This window comes from Lepidochelys kempii, chromosome 1 (assembly GCF_965140265.1).
Source record: "Lepidochelys kempii isolate rLepKem1 chromosome 1, rLepKem1.hap2, whole genome shotgun sequence".
NCBI lineage: Eukaryota > Metazoa > Chordata > Testudines > Cheloniidae > Lepidochelys > Lepidochelys kempii.
In genome coordinates this window covers 323353871-323378988 of record NC_133256.1, presented here as the reverse complement: position 1 = coordinate 323378988, position 25118 = coordinate 323353871, and the positions used below count along the sequence as shown (strand labels likewise).

General features: G+C 41.2%; 1 protein-coding gene across 4 annotated transcripts; it reads left to right on the top strand.

Annotated features, from left to right (window-relative positions):
* Window positions 1-229: 229 nt before the first annotated feature.
* Window positions 230-19414, top strand: CBLL1 (Cbl proto-oncogene like 1). 4 transcript variants are annotated; one of them, XM_073328448.1, is made up of 6 exons: window positions 230-441; window positions 6484-6651; window positions 7030-7127; window positions 7410-7493; window positions 10123-10196; window positions 12877-19414. In XM_073328448.1, the coding sequence occupies exons 1-6, from the start codon at window positions 429-431 to the stop codon at window positions 13916-13918; spliced, it is 1479 nt and encodes a 492-aa protein (XP_073184549.1). In that variant the 5' UTR covers window positions 230-428; the 3' UTR covers window positions 13919-19414. The 4 variants fall into 4 exon arrangements, with proteins under 4 accessions (XP_073184549.1, XP_073184548.1, XP_073184547.1 ...); XM_073328447.1 differs by having other exon boundaries at window positions 231-441; window positions 7027-7127; XM_073328446.1 differs by lacking the exon at window positions 230-441 and adding an exon at window positions 455-1044.
* Window positions 19415-25118: the final 5704 nt, after the last annotated feature.

Here is a 25118-nt window from a genome sequence, read left to right as displayed (position 1 = left end):
TGAGCTCCCAGGCGGCCGAGTCTCGCAGGGCGGGGCCCTTCTCAGACGCTCCGCGGGCTCTGGGAACAGAGCACCTCCGGCACCGCGGGCCGCAGCGGAGACAATTCTTGAGGGGACTCCAGCTCCCGGCATGCCCTGGGCCACGACAGGGCCATGAAGAGCCAATGTCCCGACTTTGTGGGGCCCGCAAAGCATGCTGGTAGCGACAGTCCCCGGCCCTGCGCAGTGCACCCTGGGAGCTGTAGCTTGCATAGGGCCTATTCGTTTTGCCCACCGAAGCGCGGCCCTCCGGCCCCTGGGCACGCGCGGCTCACTGCGGTTCTCCCTTGACCAGACCCCCCGCGGCATTGACAGCACCGCTTCCGCTTCCGTTGTCCAGGCGCTTCCGGCGTGGTGACTTCCGCTCCCACAGTGCCCCGCGCCGAATCATGGACCACAATGGTGAGGAGGGGAGAGGGAGGGAGCCGCATTTATACCCGGGCGGGCCTGCCCCGAGTCACTGCGCGGAGCGGCCCGGGCAGCCGGCCGCGGGGAGACCCCCCCCGGGAGCGGGCCTGGGGAGCGGCCTGGCGGCCGGGGCCTAGCGCGGCCTGGACCCCAGCGCCGCCGGCCCACAGTGTGGCGGGGAGGGGACTCGGCCGGGCCTCGCAGCCCCCGCGCCCCCGCCAGCCCGCACCCTGACAGCGGGCCCTGGTCCCTTCCGGTCCCTGCCGAGGAGCAGGCCCCGATCCCCATTGGCTTCCTTCGGCGGGGCCCCGAGCGGACGGGGAAGGCCGCTGTGACTGTCCGCCCGGGGGAGCAGGGAAGTGGGAGCAGCCGTAGGCTGTGTGCGGTCCCCTCCGCCATGCGCTGGGGTCGGGGGTACTACAGCAGCGTTCGCCCAGACGTCACTGCCCGAGCAATGGCTGAGGCTCGTCATTTCGAGCTGAAGGATGGGTCCACCTTGTACTGACTTAGCAAGGGACTCTGGTTCCTGGTGTGTAGTTGGCAGATTCGCAGGTGGCCGAGGACGGGAAACACCTGGCTGTATCTGCTACGCTAGAAGTATGTACTGGTTGTATAACGCGCTGCACTTTTTGTAGCTGGTTCTCGTCCATTGGCCTAAGAAGCAGGCAAACCAGTAGGGATTGCAGGCTAACATAAAGGTTGCAGGTTCAAATCTGCAGTATATTAATGCTGCTCCTTTGGCAGCATATTCCATGCCTTTTATTGGTTGTGTGGGCCTGAGAGGAGCATTTAAAAATCAAGGTTTTGTCTAGGTAGAAAAATCCTGAGATTTTTACAAAACTTGAGATTTATCATAGTGGCATTGCTTAAAACTTTATTTTCTTATTCTGCTTGCAGTATGCTATGTTGATGTTCTCAAAGTTTCTGGCATAGAAATACCAGAATTGAACACTGTTCTTTACCTGGTTGCTGCAAATCGTCCCTGGATGCACACCTTTTGTTACTGCTATGTATATATAGCATGGGTTTGGGGATTACTTTGAATGTAGTCTAGAGTTCATCACTAAGGCTACGATTTAGTCACAGGTATTTTTAGTAAAAGTCATGGACAAGTCACAGGCAATAATGAAAAAGTCATCACCAGTGACCTATCAGTAACTTTTACTAAAAATATTGTTAACTAAATCTTACCTGCTGGGGTGGAGGGGAGGTGCTCCAACAGATGCTGCTGCTTCTGGGGATGGGGGGCAGCCCAGGGCCCTGCTGATGTTGCTGCTCCCCGGGAAGGTGTGGGGGGGGCCCCACCCCTCCAGGCCATAGGGTAGCCCTACTGCTGCCCCTCTGGGATTGCTGCTCTGGCACAGCACCCGGGATCAGTTGCCTGGGGTTGCTGGATTAGAGGCCACTGCGGGTCAGCTGCTGCAGCTGCGGAAGTCGTGGAGGTCCTGGAAAGTCACAGAATCTGTGACCTCCATGAAAGATTCACAGACTTATTCATCACGTACAGAAACAAGTGACTAAATAAGAAGCTACAATTCTATTAATTAACTGACAATTAATTAAAATGTGTTAGAATACAACTGAAAATTTAAATTTATAAAAACTCAAAAGCATAAGATTTCTCTTACATGAATTTGAGTGAGCTTTAGTAGTTTTTATTTGGGTCAGAACTGTGACAAGCGACTCAGACATTCATAGAGATGTGTTAATTTGTGGTGTGACTCCATTGACTTCTGAAGTCAATGTGGATTTACATCAGATGAATGTGACCCATAGAATTTAAGAGATAGAAAAGACTTATTAGATCAGTCAGTCTACTTCCTGGAAGTCACTACAGGTTTTTTCCTTACTGTAATTTTTTCAGTGTTTTATCCAGTCTAGTTTTAAATCCTCCAAGTGTTGGGGCTGTCACCTTTTCCCTAGTAATCTCTCTTAGGAAGTTGTTTTTCTAATATTTGGTCTATAGTTATTTTTGCTGTGCAATATTATTTGTGTAGTTAGCACAGTTAGTGCACATGGGGTAAATTGCCCAATAAATAACCAGAAGAGTTCTGTTGCCCAGAAGAGTTTCCTGTGTAAAAGCACGTGCAGGTACAGAGTAGGGGTACGTTTGCTCTTTTTATCCAGAATACTGTATTTCTCACACCAGATGGGTTTTCAGATGGAGGGAACTTAACTTACAGTGTCATCCCATTACTCTTGATTATAAATACATTCTCTACCATTCTAAGAGTTCTTACTTTTTCTCCTGATTTAGCCATACTGATACCTACTTGATTCTTTTATCCTTCTCTCAGAAAAATACCTCATTCAATCACTCAAGCCCTATAATCGTCTTTGTTAATCTTCTCAGAAGGTTCTGATCTTGAAGTACCAGAACGGAACTTTCTGTTGTAGGTATCTGCGCTGGCAATGAGATGGACTGGATTGCCTAAAACAGTGGTTCTCAAACTTTTGTACTGGTGACCCCTTTCACATAGCAAGCCTCTGAGTGTGACCCCCCCCCCATAAATTAAAAACATGTATTTATATATTTAACACCATTATAAATGCTGGAGGCAAAGCGGGGCTTGGGGTGGAGGCTGACAGCTTGCAGCCTCCCACATAATAACCTCATGACTCCCCTGAGGGGTCCCGACCCCCAGTTTGAGAACCCCTGGCCTAAAACGTATATCTGATCTCTATATTCCATGTGTGCAGACACATCAGTGTTCTGCAGACAGGGGCTATCCGCTTTTTTGCAGTGCCTCAGTATGCAATTCAGAATTGTTCCCCCTGTTGACCTCTGCTCTGAAATTGCAGTGTTCCTTTAAGTTGGCTGCCCAGGAATGCATGTGAGCATCATCATACATTTTATTATAAACGGAGTCATAATTTCCCAATATGAGGAACATCCACAAGCTTGATATATTGTCTGTGTGATGCACCAGTCCCGACTGCCTCTGTGTGTGTGTCGTTACTGCTTTGTACTCCTCCATATATTTTCTCAGATTGTAAACTGCTTGGGCAGGGACTGTCTTTTTCTTTGTTTGTACAGCACCTAGCACAGTGGGGTTCAGATCCATCACTAGGGTTCATAGGTGCTACAGTAATACCATTGCATAATATTTTCATGTAATGAGGGCCCTGTTTATTGCCTAGACATTGTCCTTGCCCATTGTCTTGGGAATTGACATGTGTCAGGGTGTCTCTTGCCTCCCTTGCACTGGAGTTTTAAGATTAAAACTGCTCTTAAGAGGGGTTTGTGTGTGTGTGTGTGTGTGTGTGAAGGCCAAGACTATAACAGGGTTCACAAAAGAACTAGATAAGTTCATGGAGGATAGGTCCATCAATGGCTATTAGCCAGGATGGGTAGGGATGATGTCCCTAGCCTCTGTTTGCCAGAAGGTGGGAATGGGCGATGGGATGGAAAACTTCATGATTACCTGTTCTGTTCATTCCCTCTGGGGCACCTGGCAATGGCCACTGTCGGAAGACAGGATACTGGGCTAGATGGACCTTTGGTCTGACCCAGTAAAGCCATTCTTATGTGTGTAGGGGGATTAGCCTTTGATTTTACATAAATATGTTATCAGATGTGCTGGTAAAGCCTTATTAATTCTCTGTTTGCTATATTTGGTCACTGATGTTCCAGTGATGTGTTAAATAAGATGTTGTAGATTCCAAGGCCAAAAGGGATCACTCTGATGCTCAAGTCTGACCTCCTTTATAGCCCAGGCCATAGAACTTCCCCAAAATAATTCTTAGGTCATATCTTTTAGTAAAATATCCCATCTTCATTTAGAAATGGTCAGTGATGGAGAATACACCGTGACTGTAGTGAATTATTCCCATGGTTAATTACCCTCACTCAAAAAAGTATGCCTTATTTCCAGTCTGGATTTGTCTAGCTCAGTGGTCTCCAACCTTTTTATGCCCAAGATCACTTTTTGAATTTAAGGGCAACCCAGGATCTGCCCCGCCCCTTCCCCCAAGGCCTGACCCCACTCACTCCCCCCCCCCAGGTCCCTGGGAGAGGGGGACAGCACATGACTCTGCGTGCTGCCCCTCTCTGCAAGCACTGCCCCCTCAGCTCCCATTGACCACAGGTTCCCGGCCAATGGGAGCTGCAGGAGCAGTGTTTGCAGGCAGGAGCAGCACGTGGAGGGAGACCCCCCCCCCGGCGCTGCGGGGTGCACTGGCCACTTCTGGGCCTAGCGTGAGGCCTGGGCAGTCAGGGAGCCTGTCTTAGCGGCAGCCCTGCTGTGCTGCCGGAGATCTTCTGGGATTGACCAGTCAGTCTAACTTCATCTTCTACCTGTTGGATTGTGTTATATCATTCCTGCTAGAATGAAGAGCCCATTATTAAATATTTTTTCTATGTAGACTGTAATCAACTCATCCCATAACCTTCTCTTTGTTATACTAAATCAGTGGTTCTCAAACTTTTGTACTAGTGACCCCTTTCACATAGCTAGCCCCTTATAAATTAAGAACACTTTTTTTTTATATATTTAATACCATTATAAATGCTGGCGGCAAAGTGGGGTTTGGGGTGGAGGCTGACAGCTTGTGACTCCCCCATGTAGTAATCTTGTGACCCCCTGAGGGGTCCTGACCCCCAGTTTGAGAACCCGTGTACTAAATAGATGAGCTCTCTGTGTCTGTCACTGTAAGGCATGTTTTCTGATCCTTTAATCGTTCTCATGGCTGTTCTCTGAACCCTCTCCATTTTATCAACATCCTTCTTGAATTGTGGGCACTAGAAATGGACACAGTATTCCAGCAGCAGTTTAACCAGCACTAAGTACACTGAGGTAAAACAGCCTCCTACTCAAGATTCCCCTGTTTATGCATCCCAGGATTACATTAGTTCTTTTGGTCACAGCATCACATTGGGAGCTCACATTCAGCTGATTATCCACTATAACCTCCAAATCTTTTTCAGTCACTACTTCCCAGGATAGAGTTCCCCATTCTGTAAGTATGGCCTACTTTTTTTGTTCCTAGGTGTATACATTTACCTTTAGCGTATTAAAACACACATTGTTTGCTTGTGCCCAGATTACCAAGCAATCCAGATTGCTCTGAATCTGTGAACTACCCTCTTTATTGATTACCATTCCCCCAATTTTTGTGTCATCTGCAAACTTTATCAGAGATGATTTTATTTTCTTTCAGGTCATTGATAAAAATGTTAAATAGCATAGGGCCAAAAGCTGATCTCTGTGGGACCCTACTAGAAACATACTTGCTTAGTGGCGATTTTCCCATTTACAGTTACATTTTGAGGCCTATCAGTTTTAATCCATTTAACATTTACTATGTCAATTTTATATTGGTCTAGATTTTAATGAAAATATCATGTGATACCAAGTGAAATGCTTTACAGAAGTCTAACTATATTACATCAACACTATTACCTTTATTAACCAAACTTGTAATCTCATAAATAAAAGATATCAAGTTAGTTTGATAAGATCTATTTTCTGGAAATGGTTGTTGATTTGCGTTAATAATAGTACCCTTCTTTATTAATTGAGCCCCATCTCAGCTGTTCCATTATTTTGCCCAAGATCATAAATGGAATATGTTTGTCTTTTGGTTTCCCTTGTAAACAGTATATACGAAACCGTTCCTGAGGGAAGATCCGTGTTCATTAGTTGTACAGTGTTTATTCCAAGGAGCCCTAATCATGAATTAGGGTACTTCTGTGCAAGATGCTGTACAAACACACAATAAAAAGACAGTCTGCCCCAAAGAAGTTACAGTTTGAGAAAGAGAGAGACTGATTCACTCCAAAACTGATTTCATTATAAATGTCATATTACTGCATAATTTCATTTATGACCAATACTGTTGGCATGACCTGACAGTTTGAAGGTACCATGTGAGCAATAGATTAAGATTTTTTTCAAACAAGTAAATGAAGGCTTAAACTAGCTTTAATAAAATCAGTGTTTTCCTTAAAATGTCTCTGCTAATATCTAATCCTTTCAGAAACTAACGTATAAAATAACTGGAAAATGACAGTAAACATATTTTTCTCTTATATAGACAATGATTTGCAAGGCACTAATAGTTCTGGATCGTTGGGTGGTCTTGATGTTCGCAGACGAATCCCTATAAAGCTCATCTCCAAACAGCCCAACAAAACCAAACCTGCACCACGCGCTCCAAGAATTATGAACAGGATGCCTTCAAAGGCACAGGCTGGTGATGAAGGTAAACTAATTTAAATAGTTTAATGCTATAGAAGGAAAGGGTATTAATTTATTATTATTTATATTGCAGTGGTGCTCGGGGGCCATACTCAGTATTGGAGAACTAATATGTTAGATGCCGTCCAAACTTATAAGAATACAGGTTAGAGGCCTCTAGGTGCTTCTGCAATATAAAAAAATAAATGGTCTCTGTCTTCAGAGTGTAGCACTACTTCTGTTACTTTTCCTTGCGGAATGGAATTAAGGCAGGCTGCAGACATTGGAAATGCTGTAGCATTTCTTGATGATTGTAATGTAGAATGGCATGTGTTTTTAATAGCAACTTGGGTCAATTAGAAAAATTGTTTTTTTTCTTCCCCCCTCCCATTCCCCCCAGAAGAATTTGATTATAATGAAGAGGAGCGGTATGAGTGCAAAGGAGCGGACATGTTTGGGAATCCAAGAAGATTCCATGGACACATATTTTGGGACTTTAAGGTACACTCATGAATGCAATAGTTCTGATGATACTATACGTTAAATTTGAAATCCTTAGGACGTAAGCTAATTCTTAATATTCTCAGAGTGCAGAGCATCCTACTTATCTTTAGAGAAATCAAATAAAAAATAAGTGCTACCACTGCTTTCTGAAACTATATTCTGTGCTGTGTTCTCAGATTGTATGTAGTTCTCTGTTCCTTATTAAATATTTATGAACTTTCAAGCATATTGGTAATACCCTAACGAAATAAGGAGCCCTAATGAATGCTATTTTGACAGATAAACTTGCTGGGAGAAAAGGATGATACCCCAGTCCATTTCTGTGACAAGTGTGGATTGCCTATCAAATTGTATGGGCGCATGGTGAGTAGAGCTGTATTGATAGAAAAGCTACCCTGCTGTGAACTAACATGAAGTCTATACCTGTTCTTGGAAAAGTGCTCTGTGCTCCCATTGGCATATGGGTAGTTAGCTAGTGCAAGTGTAACGTCATACAAAACAGCTACTTAACTTTTTTTTTTTTTTTTTAAAATAGGAGTCACAGCTTCCCACTAAGTAGAATTATTGTAAAGTTAGGCCCTGATCCTGCATTGAGATGCACATAGATGCATACCTATCCCATGCAGAGCTCATTGACTTCAGGCTCTGCATGAGCAAAAGGGTATATACCAATGCGTCTCAGTATAAAATCAAGGCCTTAATTTGTACAAGAACTCCAAGCTGTTCTTGTTGCAGATATCTTCTGCTGATGTCTCCTTGCTTGGTTAAGGGATAAAATCGCTTTGGAAGAGTGGCTGACATGGTGCTTGATCCTGCTGCCATTGTAGTCCATTTAAAAATATCTATTGACTTCAGTGGAAGCATAATAGGCATAATAAGCATAATTATTTAAGCTCAGTACCAATGTGGACAGAAGAACAAATGGATATAAACTGGCCACTAGGAAATTTAGACTAGAAATTAGACGAAGGTTTTTAATCATCAGAGGAGTGACGTTTTGGAATAGCCTTCCAAGGAAAGCAGTGGGGGCAAAAGATCTATCTGGCTTTAAGATTAAACTCGATAAGTTTATGGAGGAGATGGTATGATGGGATAACATGGTTTTGGTAATTAAATATTCATGGTAAATAGGCCCAATGGCCTGTGATGGGCTATTAGATGGGGTGAGATCTGAGTTACCCAGGAAAGAATTTTCTGTAGTATCTGGCTGATCAATCTTGCCCATATGCTCAGGGTTTAGCTGATCGCCATATTTGGGGTCGGGAAGGAATTTTCCTCCAGGGCAGATTGGAAGAGGCCCTGGAGGTTTTTCGCCTTCCTCTGTAGCATGGGGCACGGGTCACTTGCTGGAGGATTCTCTGCTCCTTGAAGTCTTTAAACTACGATTTGAGGACTTTGATATCACAGATATAGGTGTGAGTTGTTTTTTTTTGTAGGAGTGGTGGGTGAAATTCTGTGGCCTGCGTTGTGCAGGAGGTCAGACTAGATGATCATAATGGTCCCTTCTGACCTAAATATCTATGAATAGGCCCATTTAGCCTTAAAGCAACTTATTTTTTTAAGCTAAGCATTGTATATTACTTGATGACTTTAACTGAGTTAGTAAATACTAGATGTTACTCATTTCTGTGCTCCTTTAAAGCAGTGATATAACAGAATGCAAAGAATAAAGTTAAAATATTGACTAAAAGTTAATAGATGCTGAGGGATTTAACTTTGGCTTAATTTTTTAAAAATTAGCATTGCATTTTGAGTCACTAACCTTTATAGTCCTAATTCAGGCCAACCAACCTTTATTATTAAGATGCTTAGGGGAGCATTTTTATTTATTTATTTTATAGACCGTGAAGACATTTGTGGTGTTAAGTTGTAATCTTTCCTTTTACTCACTTGCTCCTTGTAGCATCTGGGGTGTGCTGAAAAGCATTTCAGGAATGTAGTTTGATTCATTAGGTCTTGCCTACACAATGGTTATGACCAAGTCAGGAGGAATTGTTACACCAGTTTGGCCGTTGACCATTTAAAAGTTGTTTTGCAGACTGGTCCTATGTCTCTGTAATGGGGTTTGTAATATAAGTGGATTGTCCAGAGTTTTAACTTGCCTGTGACGACGTTAAAAACACACCTACACTACATCGTGGAACCATGTTTTTACTAGTTTGGGAAGAACAATGTGGTAACTTGATTCCTTGAGTCACTTATAGTTGTAGTAGAGATGCCAAGGCTCAGATATGCCAGTTAAGAACTTTACAGGCTGCACTATGAATCCAGTTCTGCTGTGTAGTCTCTTCCTTATTTTAAAGCCTGGGTGAATACCAGTCTATTTGGAGAACTGTACCAATTAGCGAGACATGGACCTTAGGCACTGGCCGTCAAAGCCACTGTGTCCTGTTCAGTTGTGCCTTCGCTGACCTGTCACAGAACTTGAACTATTCCAACTGCCAGGATGGAAATTTTCAACTTGATTTGGAGAAGTGCAAGCTCCATCCAAGTTAATGTGTGCACAGTTACATGGGAGACTGGCAGAAGCAGAGCACTGAGTCCTGCTAAAAGAACTGTGATTAGCAAGGGGGAGCCTAGAATACCAGTTGCTAAACCATGAAGTACCGGTACTGGTGTTACTAAGTCCCCATAGCAGGGACAGCTGAAATATATGGCTGTAGTTTCCATAAACAGCCTTGCCTCGCTGCCATAGGAAGAGCTCGTGGTGCATTCTTTGCATTTTCTTTTTAATGGAATGTACCTTATTCAAGCTATTTTTGAAAATGTCCCATCAAAGGTACTGCATACTTTGTTACGTATAGGTGTATCTTGTCCATTTCCCAGCATGCATTTCAGACAACTTAAATATAAGAATTTTATTTTCAAGAAGATACACACTGAGAAAGCATGTTCGTGAGGGAGGAATGTATCAAAACTTATTTAATTTTTCAAAAATACATTCTATAAATGACATAATGGTTTAATGAAGCGATTGTTTGTGTGTCTCTAGATACCTTGCAAGCATGTTTTCTGCTATGACTGTGCTATATTACATGAGAAGAAGGGCGACAAGATGTGCCCAGGGTAAGTTCACTAGTGATTGCTTATTAAAAAGGGAGAATATACTGGAATAATTTAAACTGCTTATTTTCACATATGTCTTAATTTTTGTTTGTTGAAAAAACAGCTCAGTAGGAAGAAGCAAAGAATGCTTTTGCTGTACCAGAGGGGTTGTAGTTGACACTACATTGTCATCCAGATATTGAGAGATTCAGTTTAACTGTTGATGTTTAAATTAGGGCTGTCAAGCAGTTAAAAAAAATAAACGATTAAAAAGATAATTGCGATTAATCACACAATTTAAAAAAAACCCAAACATTTATTTAAATATATTTGAAAATGTAGAAAACACAAAAATATTGATTTCAGTTACAACCCAGAATACAAAGTGTACAGTGCTCACTTTATATTATTATTTTTAATTACAAATACACTGGCCCCTCACTAGAACGCGGGGTTCGGGATCCATGCGCGGTACCGTGTTAATGAGGGGACCGCGTTACCATGGATCCCAATTTAAATATTTAAATTTGGGATCCACCACCACAACCGTGCTATATGGGAATCCGCGCTCTAGCTATGCATGCTCTAGCGAGAGTCCGCTGTATTTGCACTGTAAAAAAGAAAAGATAGTATTTTTCAGTTCACCTTATACAAGTACAGTAGTGTAATCTCTTTATCATGAAAGTTGAACTTACCAAGGTAGAATTATGTACAAAAAATAACTTCATTTTTTTTTTAAAAAAGTAAAACTTTAGAGCCTACAAGTCCACTCAGTCCTACTTCTTGTTCAGCCAATTGCTCAGACAAACAAGTTTGTTTACATTTGCAGGAGATAGTGCTGCCTGCTTCTTGTTTACAATATCGCCTGAAAGTGAGAACAAGCATTCACATGACACTGTTGTAGCCGACCACAAGATATTTATGTGCTAGATAAATTTTAAGATTCATATGTCCCTTCATGCTTCAGCCACCATTCCAGAAGACATGCGTCCATGCTGATAATGGGTTCTGCTCAATAACCATCCAGAGCAGGGCAGACCAAAGCAAGTTCATTTTCATCCTCGGAGTCAGATGCCACCAGGAGAAGGTTGATTTTCTTTTTTGGTGGTTTGGGTTCTGTGGTTTCTGCATTGGAGTGTTGCTCTTTTAAAACTTCTGAAAGTATGCTCTACACCTAGTACCTCTCAGATTCTGGAAGGCTCTTCAGATTCTTAAACCTTGGGTCGAGTGATTTAGCTGTCTTTAGAAATCTCACATTGGTATCTTCTTTGCGTTTTGTCAAATCTGCAGTGAAAGTGTTCTTCAAACAAACAGCATGTGCTGGGTTATCATCCGAGACTGCTATAACATGAAATATATGGCAGAATGCGGGTAAAACGGAGTAGGAGACATACAATTCTTCCCCCAAAGAGTTCAGTCACAAATTTAATTAATGCATTATTTTTTTAACAAGCGTCATCAGCACGGAAGCATATCCTCTGGAATGGCATGAAGGGGCATATTAATGTTTAGCATAAATGGCATTTAAACACTTTGCAATGCCAGCTACAAAAGTGCAGTGCGAACGCCTGTTCTCACTTTCAGGTAACGTTGTAAATAAGAAGCGGGCAGCATTATCTCCCGTAAATGTAAACAAATTGTTTGTCTTAGTGATTGACTGAACAAGAAGTAGGACTGAGTGGACTTGTAGGCTCTAAAGTCTTACATTCTTTTGGTTTTGAGTGTAGTTATGTAACAAAAAAAAAAATCTACATTTGTAAGTTGTACGTACACGATGAAGAGATTGCACTACAGTACTTGTATTTTTAAATTCACCTCATACTACACCGGACCCTCGCTAGAACGCGGGTTTTGGGATCCATTCGTGGTACTGTGTTAACACGGGGACCACATTAAAATGAATTGCAATTAAAGTAATTAAATTTGGGATCCATGGCCACGACCGTGTTATATGTGAATTCGCGCTATATAGACGCGCATTCTAGTGAGGGTCCAGTATATTTCTTTTGTTTGCCATTTTTACAGTGCTAATATTTTGTAATATAAAGTGAGTACTGTTAACTTTGTATACTGTTGTAACTGAAATAATATATTTGAAAATGTAGAAAAACATCCAAAAATATTTAATAATTTTAAATTGATATTCTATTGTTTAACTTAAAAACATTAATAGCAATTAAAAATATTGTGACTAATTGCAGTTTTAATCGCACTGTTAATCACGTGAGTTAACTGATTAATCGACAGCCCTAGTTTAAATGGTAAATAGAAGATATTTAAAATAAGTAGTTGACATATTTGTGTTCAGTCTTGCCGTTATTACCTGCAATAGCGTAAATGACAGTTCACTAGTAGTTAAGGCTCACTTACTAATTGTATACCCTCATCTCAAGAACCCCTTCTCTTTTGTGCTTTTTGACACATCTTAGAATATGATACAGATTATGGGACGTCAGTTCTAAATGTCTCCTCAGGAAATGTTGATGTACTTTGTAGCTGTGCTTCTATAGGAGAATGTCTGTCTAATTTTGAAATATTGTAATTTAATTTGAATTAAGGAAATACAAGCTTTTTGTGTTGCGTTGGCACTAAAAAATGTTACTTCTAATATGTAGAATTGTGGAATGATCATTTAGCCTAAATATTTCTAGATTCACAGCTGTTGGTGATGATAATAAACTGATCTTTTTTTCTAATTTAGCTGTAATGATCCCGTGCAGCGAATTGAGCAATGTGTGCGAGGGTCTCTCTTCATGTGTAGCATTGTTCAAGGGTGCAAGAGAACATATTTGTCTCAGAGAGACTTACAAGCTCACATCAACCATCGTCATATGAGAGCTGGAAAACCTGTTACCCGTCCTCCACTTGAACCTGTTCATCCTCCTATTGCCCCACCTCCTGCTGAAATTCCTGAGCGTTTCATAATGCCACCTGATAAGCATCATATGAGCCATATCCCACCAAAGCAGCACCTCATGATGCCGCCACCTCCTTTACAGCATGTGCAGCACGAGCATTATAACCAACCACATGAGGACATTCGTGCACCCCCTTCAGAGATGTCAATGGCTCCACCACCACCTCGCTCGGTCAGTCAGGATACTTTTCGTATTTCCACGAGAAAACACAGCAATTTAATAACTGTCCCTATTCAGGATGATTCAAATTCAGGTGCTCGAGAACCACCTCCACCAGCCCCAGCACCTGCTCATCATCATCCTGAATATCAGGGTCAACCAGTGGTATCCCATCCTCATCATATTATGCCTCCACAGCAACATTATGCACCACCCCCGCCACCACCACCACCAATAAGCCATCCAATGCAACATCCTCCCCAGGGAGCAGGTACTCCTCATATGGTTTATAGCCAAGCTCCACCACCACCGATGACCTCTGCTCCACCACCAATAACCCCTCCCCCTGGACACATAATTGCCCAAATGCCACCATATATGAATCACCCTCCTCCAGGACCTCCCCCTCCTCAACATGGTGGCCCACCTGTAAATGTAAATGCACCCCCTCCCCATCACTATAATCCTAACTCTTTGCCGCAGTTCAGTGAAGATCAAGGAACTCTCAGCCCTCCTTTTACACAGCCTGGGGGAATGAGTCCGGGGATGTGGCCCGCTCCAAGAGGGCCTCCTCCACCCCCAAGAATGCAAGGTCCACCTTCTCAAGCCCCACTTCCTGGACCACATCACCCAGATCAAACCAGATATAGACCATACTACCAATGATATTAACAATAATTTGAACTGAGTATGCTATGGGAAGGATAAACTATATACAGCAGCCTTTTAATGAATCTGTTTTTGGGGTCTCTCTTTTTTTTTTTTTTTTTTCCCTCCTTTTCCCCCCTTCCCCTTTCAAAGAAATACAATGGTTGTGACTAACACACTCTGGGGACTAGACTCTTGATTGATTTTTATACCTCGACCGTAGGACTCTGACTTCAAATATACTGTAGTGCTAAGATAAGTGGCTCAGTAGATAACAGCTACATTTTTAACAAACTGTGTCCCTAGTGAGGTTAAAGTCTCTGAGAGATGGTTATTTGTAATATTATTTCCTGAAAAATTGAACACCCATTGTACCACTCTATTGTTTTTGTTAAATCCAATGTTTAGTTTTACTTGTGATACTTTTTTGTTAACCTGTGTACAATAATTAAATTTAAATATGGTTGTAAAAATGCTGGGTTTTTATGTGAATTTGAGCACAGACACAATTTCTGAAAAAACATTTCATGTTTTGACACTAATACTTTTCCATATGGCATTATAATATAATGTTCGGTGTAAGAGACGTTCAAGTTTTCCTTAGCAGTAACATTGTAGTAAAGTCTGACGATCCAAGTTTCAGGAGCTGTAAATCTGAAGTGCAGAATCTTGCATTTCACACAGATTTTTAAATTTTGAGGCAACTTTGGGCGCACAGGGTGAATGGTACATGAAAGACACAGTTTTGGTGATAACATGAAGCCATGTTGTCTTAACATTTTAAAATCTTCTTTTCTTAGCTCACTTCTTGTTTGGAAAATTCTGGTTAACTTGAGATCTCATACACTCCCTACTGGTGTTGAATTCATGTCTTGTGCATTTACTCAATGGATGTTTTCACATAAAAGGTACCATGTATTGACTCACCACGTTCCTGATATGAAGGAATATGATTTTTTGGGACTTGTTTTTTGCTTTTTCTATATAAATGGTAATGTAGAGTAGGAGTATTCTACTTTGATAACCTGGAGTTAGGGATCTGACATCTCTTATGCAGATTAAAAATACATGTGTATAAATCATGTCAAATTTTTTTGCCAGATTTGATGACATGGCTAATGGTTTACAGGATTTAATAATATGTTTTAACCATGGTCTTAAGTAGATTTGATACTGTCGGGTCCCTTTGGGCCCCAAATTTAGGTTTTTGTAAAACTATTTTTTTTTTTTTTAATCCATTGAAAACAGGTGTAAGAAATAAATATCCTATTTAACACTAGTTGTGTTAGTGCAGGAGAGCCAGAGAATCCAACTGTTTACACTGCTCTCATTGTCCAAGCAGAGTGCTCACTTTTTACATTGCAGCCAACATTAGTGTTGAAAAATCAACATTTAAAAAAAAACCAAAACTTTTAAAAATTAAGGGGGTTTAGAGATAACTAATCTATTTTTGACCTAGGTGTCTAGTCTCACATTGTTTTAGAGGCACGATGTAGGAAACCATCTGCTTGTTAGAATTTTCTCAAAGGCTTAATTTATTTACTTCCGTAAGTTCTGTTTTTGCCTCTAACCTAATATAAGTTGTTCGCATTGAGCCTGTCAGAGCACCTTTTGGCAGAACATTCCAGACTTTCTAATGTTGCATATAAAATGAATGTTGTCTGGCCGTCACGTCAAGGACTCTGTTAGGCTTGTGTTCTGTTCCTGAATCTGCCATTGATGTGCTGGGTGATGTTGGGACCTGAGTTAGGACCTGAGTTTTGAATTTAGGTGCATGCAAACTCCATAAATGGGTGTGAAAATCAAATACTTATTTTGCACAAATAGCTATTATGTGTCGGATTGTCCCATTGCCTGTGCGGTTGTAATGTGACTGACTTAAAAAAAAAATCAGGCTTCTTTGCCTTGGTTTCCCTATCTGCAAAATAGGAATAATACCCACCATTGTTAAACTATGGCAGAGACCAATCCAATACACAGGATTTCTGCAACTTTTATTATATTGCTTTTAGGGGTGACAAGTTCATTCTGAGAAACACTGAAGAGGAAGTACTTGCATGTGTTTTGCATTACTTGGCTATTTACAAATGTAGCAATACAGGAAACTATTTCTCTGTTCTCTGGTGCATACTTCAGGTCCTTCCAAAGGACAAATTCAGCAACGTTTGTATCTAGTTCAAGTACAGCCTTTCTAGATTTACTTATATCCATGGGTAAATTCTAAATTCATGGGTTATGTCTGGTTTTGTGCTAATTCTCAAGTAAGTTTCGCTGTCTTTTTCTCTTTGGACACATCTTGGTGGCAGAATAGGTACAATTTCCCGTCAGAAGAAGAGCGATGGAGTATAAGCTCAAATAAGTATCTAATGCATGGGAAATATGATTTGAACTTCTAAGTTTCTAAATGTATTACATTGTCAGGAACAATGTACTATGCAAGACTTGTGTTCATTTTCATTTGATTTCTATGTCAGATTAGGATATTAAAGTGTGTTATGAATTGCATTTCCATTTTGGCAGATTTAGTTCTATGAGTTAAAACAATTCTTGCTCAGTTGGTATTAATCATCTCTGTCTAGTAATGATACACTGATAACTGATTTTGCAGGTAAATTATATACACATTGTGCTTTTAGGCTATTTTGTCTATAGCAAAATTGAAGTTGAAATAATGCATTAGCTTTTATTATTATTGGGAACAATAAATGAAAATCGTGAGGTTTAATGCTCCAATTTTATTCTTAAAATAATAAGTTAGTCACTAAAACACAGTTTTGGAAATTGTGACTTGAATCTTACTACCTCCCCAAAACTCATGGGTATTAATTTTGAATTTAGTTTTTTGTTTTTATGCTAATAGCATCAACCAGGATTGGAGCCCAGTTTTGCTAAGCACTTTCAGACTCAGTATCAGGCAGTCCTTGACCAGAAGACTTTACAATCTAAAAATATTCTTTGGTATGTCACTTTCACACCACATTACTACATATCACTCTTTGGGATGTAAGATCAGTCAAGATGGCTTTAAGGGTTGAGTGATGGTCTTGTGGGTAATGTCTGGAGTGAGACTCTAAAGATCTGGGCTCAATTCCTGGCTCTGCCACTAACTTCTTGTGTGACATTTAGTTATACTATTGATTACAAAGCCAGAAGGGTCCATTGTGATCTTCTAGAGTGACCTTGGGCAAGTCACTTAATCTCTCCATGCCTCAGCTCCCCATCTGTTAAATGGGGATAATAATTCCTTGGTCTGTTTAGGCTGAAATTCAGAAAAGCACTTAAGAATATTCTTAAAGTTGTGTGTGCTTAAGTGTTTTCCTGAATAGGGATGCTTTTCTGAATCAGAATCTTAGATTGCAAACTTTTTGGGCAAGGATTATCTGTTACTATGTGTGTTTACAGTGGCAACTCCAAAGTAGGCCTGATCTTGGTGGAGGCCTCTAGGTACTAATGTAATAAAAAACCCAAAATAATCAGCAGCAGCAACATATATTTGCATAATTTAATTTTTCAGTTTAAAGTGCAGTTCTGTTTTGAAAAATCTAACAATTCTCTTTAGATTCCTAATCTCCATCACTGTCATATTTCTCGTGTAGTTTCAAGTTTGTCTCTCTGACTCCCAAGTCCAATCTGCTCAATTTACAAATAGGAAGATGTTTTCTCCCTTTCTGCTTGCCCTGCAAATTTAGCCTGGAACTTGAAAGTCAAGCTGGGTCTTTTCAAGCATAAACATCACCATTTTCAGCTGCAGGGGCTTAGTAAACAATTTGTTTGATATGGGAACTGTAATAGAATGCACTTGACTCTCTCCTACCTTTGTTAACTCTGCAGTGCTAGTGGGAATGATTGGTAATGAATATTTTATTTTGATCTGGAAAGCAGCAATGACTGAATATACAAAGGCAGTGAGGCAATAGGAGGGTTTGAGTAAAAAGTTTATATTTTTAGGTAGTCACTCTTCAGATTAGAACCACAACTCTATAATTTAGGTGGGGGAAGTGTGATTTAGTGTATTTAAGTGTTTCAAAGTGTGTTTTAGACATTCTTGATTGGGCTGTTTTTTTATCCATCAATAAAAATCTGCGCTAGATCATAGAATTAACTATTCAAAAATATTTCAAAACTAGCCTTCATCTTAGAGCTGGGTGAGTCCCAAGGCAATGCTCTCACCAAACTAATAATAAAATCACTTTTACTATTACTAGTGACTCCATGTATGCATGCACTTAGCATTTAAAGACAGCATGAGCAAGAAATGGGTAACAGCCCATTTTGGGAGGGCACAGGAGTAGGGAGGGGAGCAATAAGACTTGTGGCGAAGTGTGCTCTGTGTGGGAAAGGAAAACTCCTATCTAGATTTAAGATGAGGATAGGGAACAGACTATATAATCATAGATTCTAAAGCCAGAAGGAATCATAGTGACCATCTGGTCTGACCACTTGCATAACACAGGCCATAGAACTTCCCTGAATTATTTCCTAGAGCAGGTCTCTTTAAAAAAAAAAAATAAATAAATAAAAAATCCAGCCTTGATTTAAAAATTGCCAGTGATGGAGAATTCATCTCAACTCTTAGTAAATTGTTCCAATGGGTAATTAACCTCACTGTTAAAAATGTGTGCCTTATTTCCAGTCTGAATTTTTCTAGCTTCAGCTTCCAGCCATTGGATCTTGTTAGACTTCTGTCTGATAGACTGAAAGGCCTTCTAGTATAAAATTGTTGTTCCTCATTTGTAGGTAAAGATATCAGAGACTATGATCAAGTCATCTCTTAACTTTTTCTTGAAGCTAGATAGATATTTGTTCCTGGAGTCTGTCATTATAAGGCATGCTTTCTAATCTTTTAGTCATTCTTATGGCTCTAATCTGAACCACAAATTCAAATCTGTTCAAATTTATCAACATCCTTCTTTAGATGGGGACACAGTACTTCAGTAGTGGTCACACCAGTGCAAGACACAAAAGGTAATATAACATCCCTACTCCTGCTCAAGATTCCCTGGTTTATATATTCAAGGAATGCATTAGCTCTTTTGTCCACAGCACCACAAGCTTACCAAGTGATTCATATTGCTCTGTATCAGTGACCTGTCCTCTTCATTATTTACCACTCCTGCAACCTGAGTCATTAGCAAACTTTATCAGTGATGATTGTTAATGGTTTTTTCTGGGTCACTGATAAACATGTCATAAATATAAAGGGAAGGGTAACCACCATTCTGTATATGGTGCTATAAAATCCCTCCTGGCCAGAGGCAAAACCCATTCACCTGTAAAGGGTTAAGAAGCTAAGGTAATCTCGCTGACTCCTGATCCAAATGACCAATGAGAGGACAAGATACTTTCAAATCTGGAGGGGGGAGGGGAATAAAGGTTTTTTTTCTCTCTGTGATGCTTTTGTCGGGAACAGATCAGGAAGGCAGCCTCAGAACTTCTGTTAAGTTAGTAAGTAATCTAGCTAGAAATGCATTAGATTTCCTTTTGTTTTAATGGCTGGTAAAATAAGCTGTGCTGGATGGAATGTATATTCCTGTTTTTGTGTCTTTGTAATTTAAGCTTTTGCCTAGAGGGATTCTCTATGCTTTGAATCTGATTCCCCTGTAAGGTATTGACCATCCTGATTTTACAGAGGTGATTCTTTTACCTTTTCTGTATTTAAAATTCTTCTTTTAAGAACCTGATTGATTTTTCATTGTTCTTAAGATCCAAGGGTTTGGGTCATGTTCACCTGTACCAATTGGTGAGGATTCTTATCAAGCCTTCCCCAGGAAAGGGGGTGTAGGGCTTGCGGGGGATTTTGGGAGAAGACATCTCCAAGTGGGCTCTTTCCCTGTTCTTTGTTTAAAATGCTTGGTAGTGGCAGCATACGGTTCAAGGACAAAGCAAAGTTTGTACCTTGGGAAAGTTTTAACCTAGGCTGGTAAGAATAAGCTTAGGGGGTCTTGCGTGCAGGTCCCTACATCTGTACCCTAGAGTTCAGAGTGGGGAAGGAAACTTGACACATGTTAAATAGGATAGGACAAGAACCAGTCTCTGAGGACCCCACTAAAACACACCTGCTTGATGATGATTCCCCATTTACAATTACATTTTGAGACTTTGTCAGTAAACCAGTTTTTATGTGTACCATGTTAATTTGGTATCCTTCTATTTTTAATCAAAATGTCTTACCATGTCAGCTGCCTTACACAGAAGTCTATTACATCAACACTATTACTGTTATCAGATAAATTTGTAATCTCATTAAAACAAGATATCAAGTTAGTCTGACAGGATTTATTTTCCATTAACCTATGTTGATTAGTATTAATTATGTTACACTCCTTTTATTTATTAATAGAGTCCCATATCAGGTGCTCCATTATTTTGCCTGGGATCAATGTCATGCTGACAGACATATAATTGACTCTGTTCACCGTAAATATTAGTACATTAGCTTCCTTCCAGTCTTCTGAACTTCCAGCACTATGATCCAGGTCCTATTCTTAATAAACAAGGCTTTAAATAACTTTTTTTTAAAACAGTTACAGAATTATGTTGTCATAGGCCTTGTCTACATGGGAAAGTTACTGTGCAGTAAGTAACCACTGTGAATTCACATGCACTAGCTACTCCACACACTCCCTGTGTGGACACTCTTTCTGAGCATTAGAATTATCTTTGGCTATCTTTACACTACAAATAAACACTGGCAGCTGTGCCAGTTGACTTGGGCTTGTGGTGCTTGGGCTAAGGGGCTGTTGAAGTGTAGTATAGACATTTGGGCTTGGGCTGCAGTCCAAACTCTGGGACCCTCCCACCTTGCAGGGTCCTAGAGCCCAGGCTCCAGTGCAAGCCTGAATGTCTACATGGCCATCAAACAGCCCCTTAGCCCAAGCCAGCTGTCATGGGCTAGCCGTGGGTTTTTAATTGCAGTGTTGACATATCCTTTGTGTGCGTGTGTTAGCTTAATGCACTCTAATACTCCCGAATACTCCTGGTGCTCAGTAAGAGTGTCCACACAGAAAGTTTGTGTGGAGTAACTAGTGTGCTGTGAATTCACACTGTTACTTGCTGAGCACTTGCTTTCCCATGTAGACAAACCCTTACAGACACAAATATAACCTATGGAGTTGCAAATGAACCAGAGGGCTGGCTACGAGACATGAGTGATGCACAAACGTTAAGACACTTTGAAAAGGAATTACCTTTATAAAGATCTGACAGCTCTCCAAGAAGGTAAAAAGCCACTAGGTTGGCTTTGTAGCTTATTAAATGGAGAAATAAAGAGCAGAACATCATGTTGGTCCAAGCAATGCTGACTTCAGAGGCAGCTCAATATTTAGTTTCTAGGAGGCCCCTCTTTGAAGACTATGCCACAAGGCTGCTTCCTCAAGTGAACCACGTAAATGGCAATAAAACAAGGCTGTGACCATACACAACAAGAAGTGGGAGACCTACACAAGGAAACAATAGAATGAAATGGGTAATAGAAGGATGAATGGAGAAATAGCAGAAGCCTGGAACTGGGAATTCATATAAAAGGTAAAGGTACATGATGTTGCTATTGTCTATGCCAAAACCGGGAGTAAAGTGATAAGGAGTCAGAGTGGAGAAGTAGGGAAACATGACACTGAAGCACAAGGCTGTGAGATTTAAATGGACTTGTGCCAAGTTGGACAATGGTGAACAGTTTTAGGATGGATCTTTATGCTCGCTTAATTTCCAGTGAACATGTTCACATGGCTGGAAAGGAAAAGGGTTGAAATAACACCACTTGGATCCTTGGGTGGATGGAGGCGGGAGGGTCATGGGTCAGGCTTCTTCTGGTTGTGTTTCATTCATGGCATGTTATAGTTATTGGGCATTGTGAGATGAGCACTAAAGCTGATTCTGTCTGGGATGAAGCTCTGAAAAGGACTCATTTTTCTTTACGTGACCAAAACCAGCCAACATTAGGTGTTCAGACCTTTTTGAAAGGAAAGAATTAGGGCCTGCTTCTCTTGTCAGTTACACTAGTGTAACTCCAAGTACTTCAGTGGTGTTACTCGTGACTTTGAGGTAAATGAAAGGAAAATTAAGTCCAAAGTACCTGTTTTCAGTATCTGACACCTTGTCCGTCACATCTGTGCACAGTGCTTGGATAATGCTACCACCTTGACTTTGCCAATATTTTATACCTGCTGTGTAAACGCTTACACAAAAGGCAAGGCAGAGCAGGGCTCAGCTCAGGCCAAAACAGAGAGCTTTAGCGTAAGATCTCTGAAGGTACTTATGCACCTAAAAACCACTGTAATTCACAAAACTCCTCCTTGGCTACTACCTAACCCTGTGGGTGCCTAAACTCACTCAGTGCCGAAGTTTTTGCCTTGGCACATGCCCCGCGCTGCCTCACTGTATGTGCTCAGGCACCTTTCTCCCATCTAAGCACTGCATGTGACTTCAGGTGACTGACTGCCTATTTCCTGGTGTGTAAAGCACGAGCAGAGGTAGGCACTTCCCTGTAGCCCAGACTTACAGGCCTATCTTTGTGAGAGGGGTGGGGCTTTTGCACTCATGACTCTTGTCCAGCTAGCTTAGGAGGCTCCCCACCTAGCATGCTCACTTAATGGTTTGCTGTCTATAGCACCTCTCTCTCCCTGTTCATTGTATAGGAACCTGCTTGCCTAACTCAGGCTTTGTGGATTGTAGTGCTGTTCCTTTGATTGTCTAGGCACCTAAAAGTTAGGCACCTTGGTGCTCAGTGTTGCAACACCTAGGTCCCTTTGCGCATCCCACCCCTAGCTCATAGTTCCCTGAGTTGACTCCAACAGCAGAAATCAGGAGTGAATTTTAAAAAAGCAACTTAAATTTTAAGACAACTTAAAGCAACAGAAGAGAGTTCTAGCAGTGAATTCTGGGCAGCTGCAATGAGCTGGCTGCTACAGTATTTGCAATACATTAATTTAACTGGGTGGGTGGTGTCCAGTTACACGATAATTACATCTATAGTTTAACTGCTACTTGCTGGTGTGTTTTGGTATACCTTCAACAGTACAAATAAAGATCATAAAGAGAACAGCCTAGGTAGGTGGCAAATGCCTCACTTGGATTTCATGTAGGCAGGCCCTCTGAAGATAGCAGGTGTGGCTAGAACAAAACCCAGTGAGTTCTGAAATCGGTGTTAATATGCAGACCTAACACCATTTCAACGGTATGCTGAAAAATGTTTGAACTATGTATACTACTAGCCCAATTCAGTTCACTAAACGCAGCGGAATTATACTAATTTTGTTTACACTGTTAAGGATAAATATAAAACTTACTTTTTTTTAGATTTAAGATCTATGAAAGAAAGAGGAGGGCTGTGAAAGTGTAACCAGTTTTACAAATAATTGCAGTGCTGCTGTGGGTGGTTCCTTGTCCAAACTTGTGCTCTCGAAGTCTGTTCACGCACGGGTCATTCCATATTCTTCCAGATAACTCAGATGCCTGGTGGTGGTCTGTGCCAGGGGGGTGCAGCAGAAAGCAGGGGCCAGTTGGTCAGGATTTGCAATGTCTGCTTCCCCACACCTCGCTCATGCCTGTTGAAAGGTTTTACCATGCAATGAGTCAGTCGTGCTTGATATCCATGAGTGAATTTGCCTTCCAGGGGTGGAGTTGGAGCAGCACACTACAAACCTGCATCTCCACAAGGTCTTGGCTCCTTGCAGGGGGGGGGGGGGATGGATGGGTGCATAATTTTTCTTCTATTCCCCTCCCTGACTCTTTTTGGCTGTTGCTCCAATCACAAGCACAAGAGCCTGTGCCTTTCCTTCTTTTCTCTCCTCATCACTTAGATAGTTGAGGGTTTGTTTGGTGAGAGTGTACATGGGGGGTGGGGGGTTGAGAATGGTTTTACCAAGCTAGACAAACTGGTGACTTGATCACCGTCTAGAAGTACCTATCTGGGGAACAGAAATCTGATAATAGAGGGGTTTTCAGTTTGACAGAGAAAGGTACAACCAGATCCACTGGCTGGAAGTTGAAGCTAGAAAAATTCAGACTAGAAATAAGTGCCCATTTTTAATAGTGAGAGTAATTGCCATTGGAACAATTGACCAAGGACTGTGGTGGATTTTCCATCACTGGACGTCTTTAAATTAAGATTCTATGATTTTCTAAAAGACCTGCTGCTGTTCAGTCACAGCTATTGGACCAGAAGCAAGAATTAATTCAGGAAAGTTCTATGGTCTGTGGATAGAGGGGGTCTGACTAGAGGCTCACAATTGCCCTTTCTGGCCTTAAAGTCTAGGACTATACAAGTCCACATGGCATGGGAAATGCAGTTTTGCTTTCTAGCAACTCTGAGCTGGGTCCTGGGCCAATATGTTTTTTGCAGGAGAGTGATACATCCATCAGCATACATCCAATTAGAATTGGAAAATGTGTAGAGGAGAGCAACAAAAATGATTAAGAGTATGGAGCAGCTTCCGTAGGAGGAGAGAGATTAAAAAGACTGAGATTTTTCAGCTTGGAGAAGAGACGACTAAAGGGGGGAGGATATGATAGAGAGCTATACAATCATGAATGGTGTGGAGAAAGTGAATAAGAAAATGTAGTTTTCCCTTCACATAATACAAGAATCAGAGGTCACCCAATGAAATGAATAGGCAGCAGGTTTAAAACACAGAAGAGGAAGTACTTCACACGATGTGGAATCAACCTGTGGAACTCATTGCCAGGGGATGTTGTGAAAGCCAAAACGATCATGGGTCTAAAAAAAATGAATAAGTTAATGGAGGATAGGTCCATCAATGTTAGCCAAGATGACCAGGGATGCATCCCCATGCTTTGGGTGGCTCTAGCTTCTGACTGCCAGAAGCTGGGTGTGGATGATGGGGGATGGATCGCTTGATGATTGCCTGTTCATTCCCTCTGAAGCACCTGGCATTGGCCACTGTTGGAAGACAGGATACGGAGCTAGATGGACAATTGGTCTGACCCAGTCTGGCTGTTCTTATGGCTTCGGTACAGAACAAGGCAAAATTAAAGAACAATGTCAGGTTAGCAGGGAAGTGAAAAGCTATCATCAAGAAATCAACTAGTGCTCCCTGTTGGCCCATATTTGGGCTCTTGCTTTTGTGTTTATCAGTAAATATGTGTGTCTCAGTCTTTGCATTGCTGTCAGCTAATGTGATGCAATGGAACTGTAATGCCATTATATAAGTAGGCTTGGGAGGATTAGATTTTTATTGGTAAATGTTGGTTGGTAAATGTC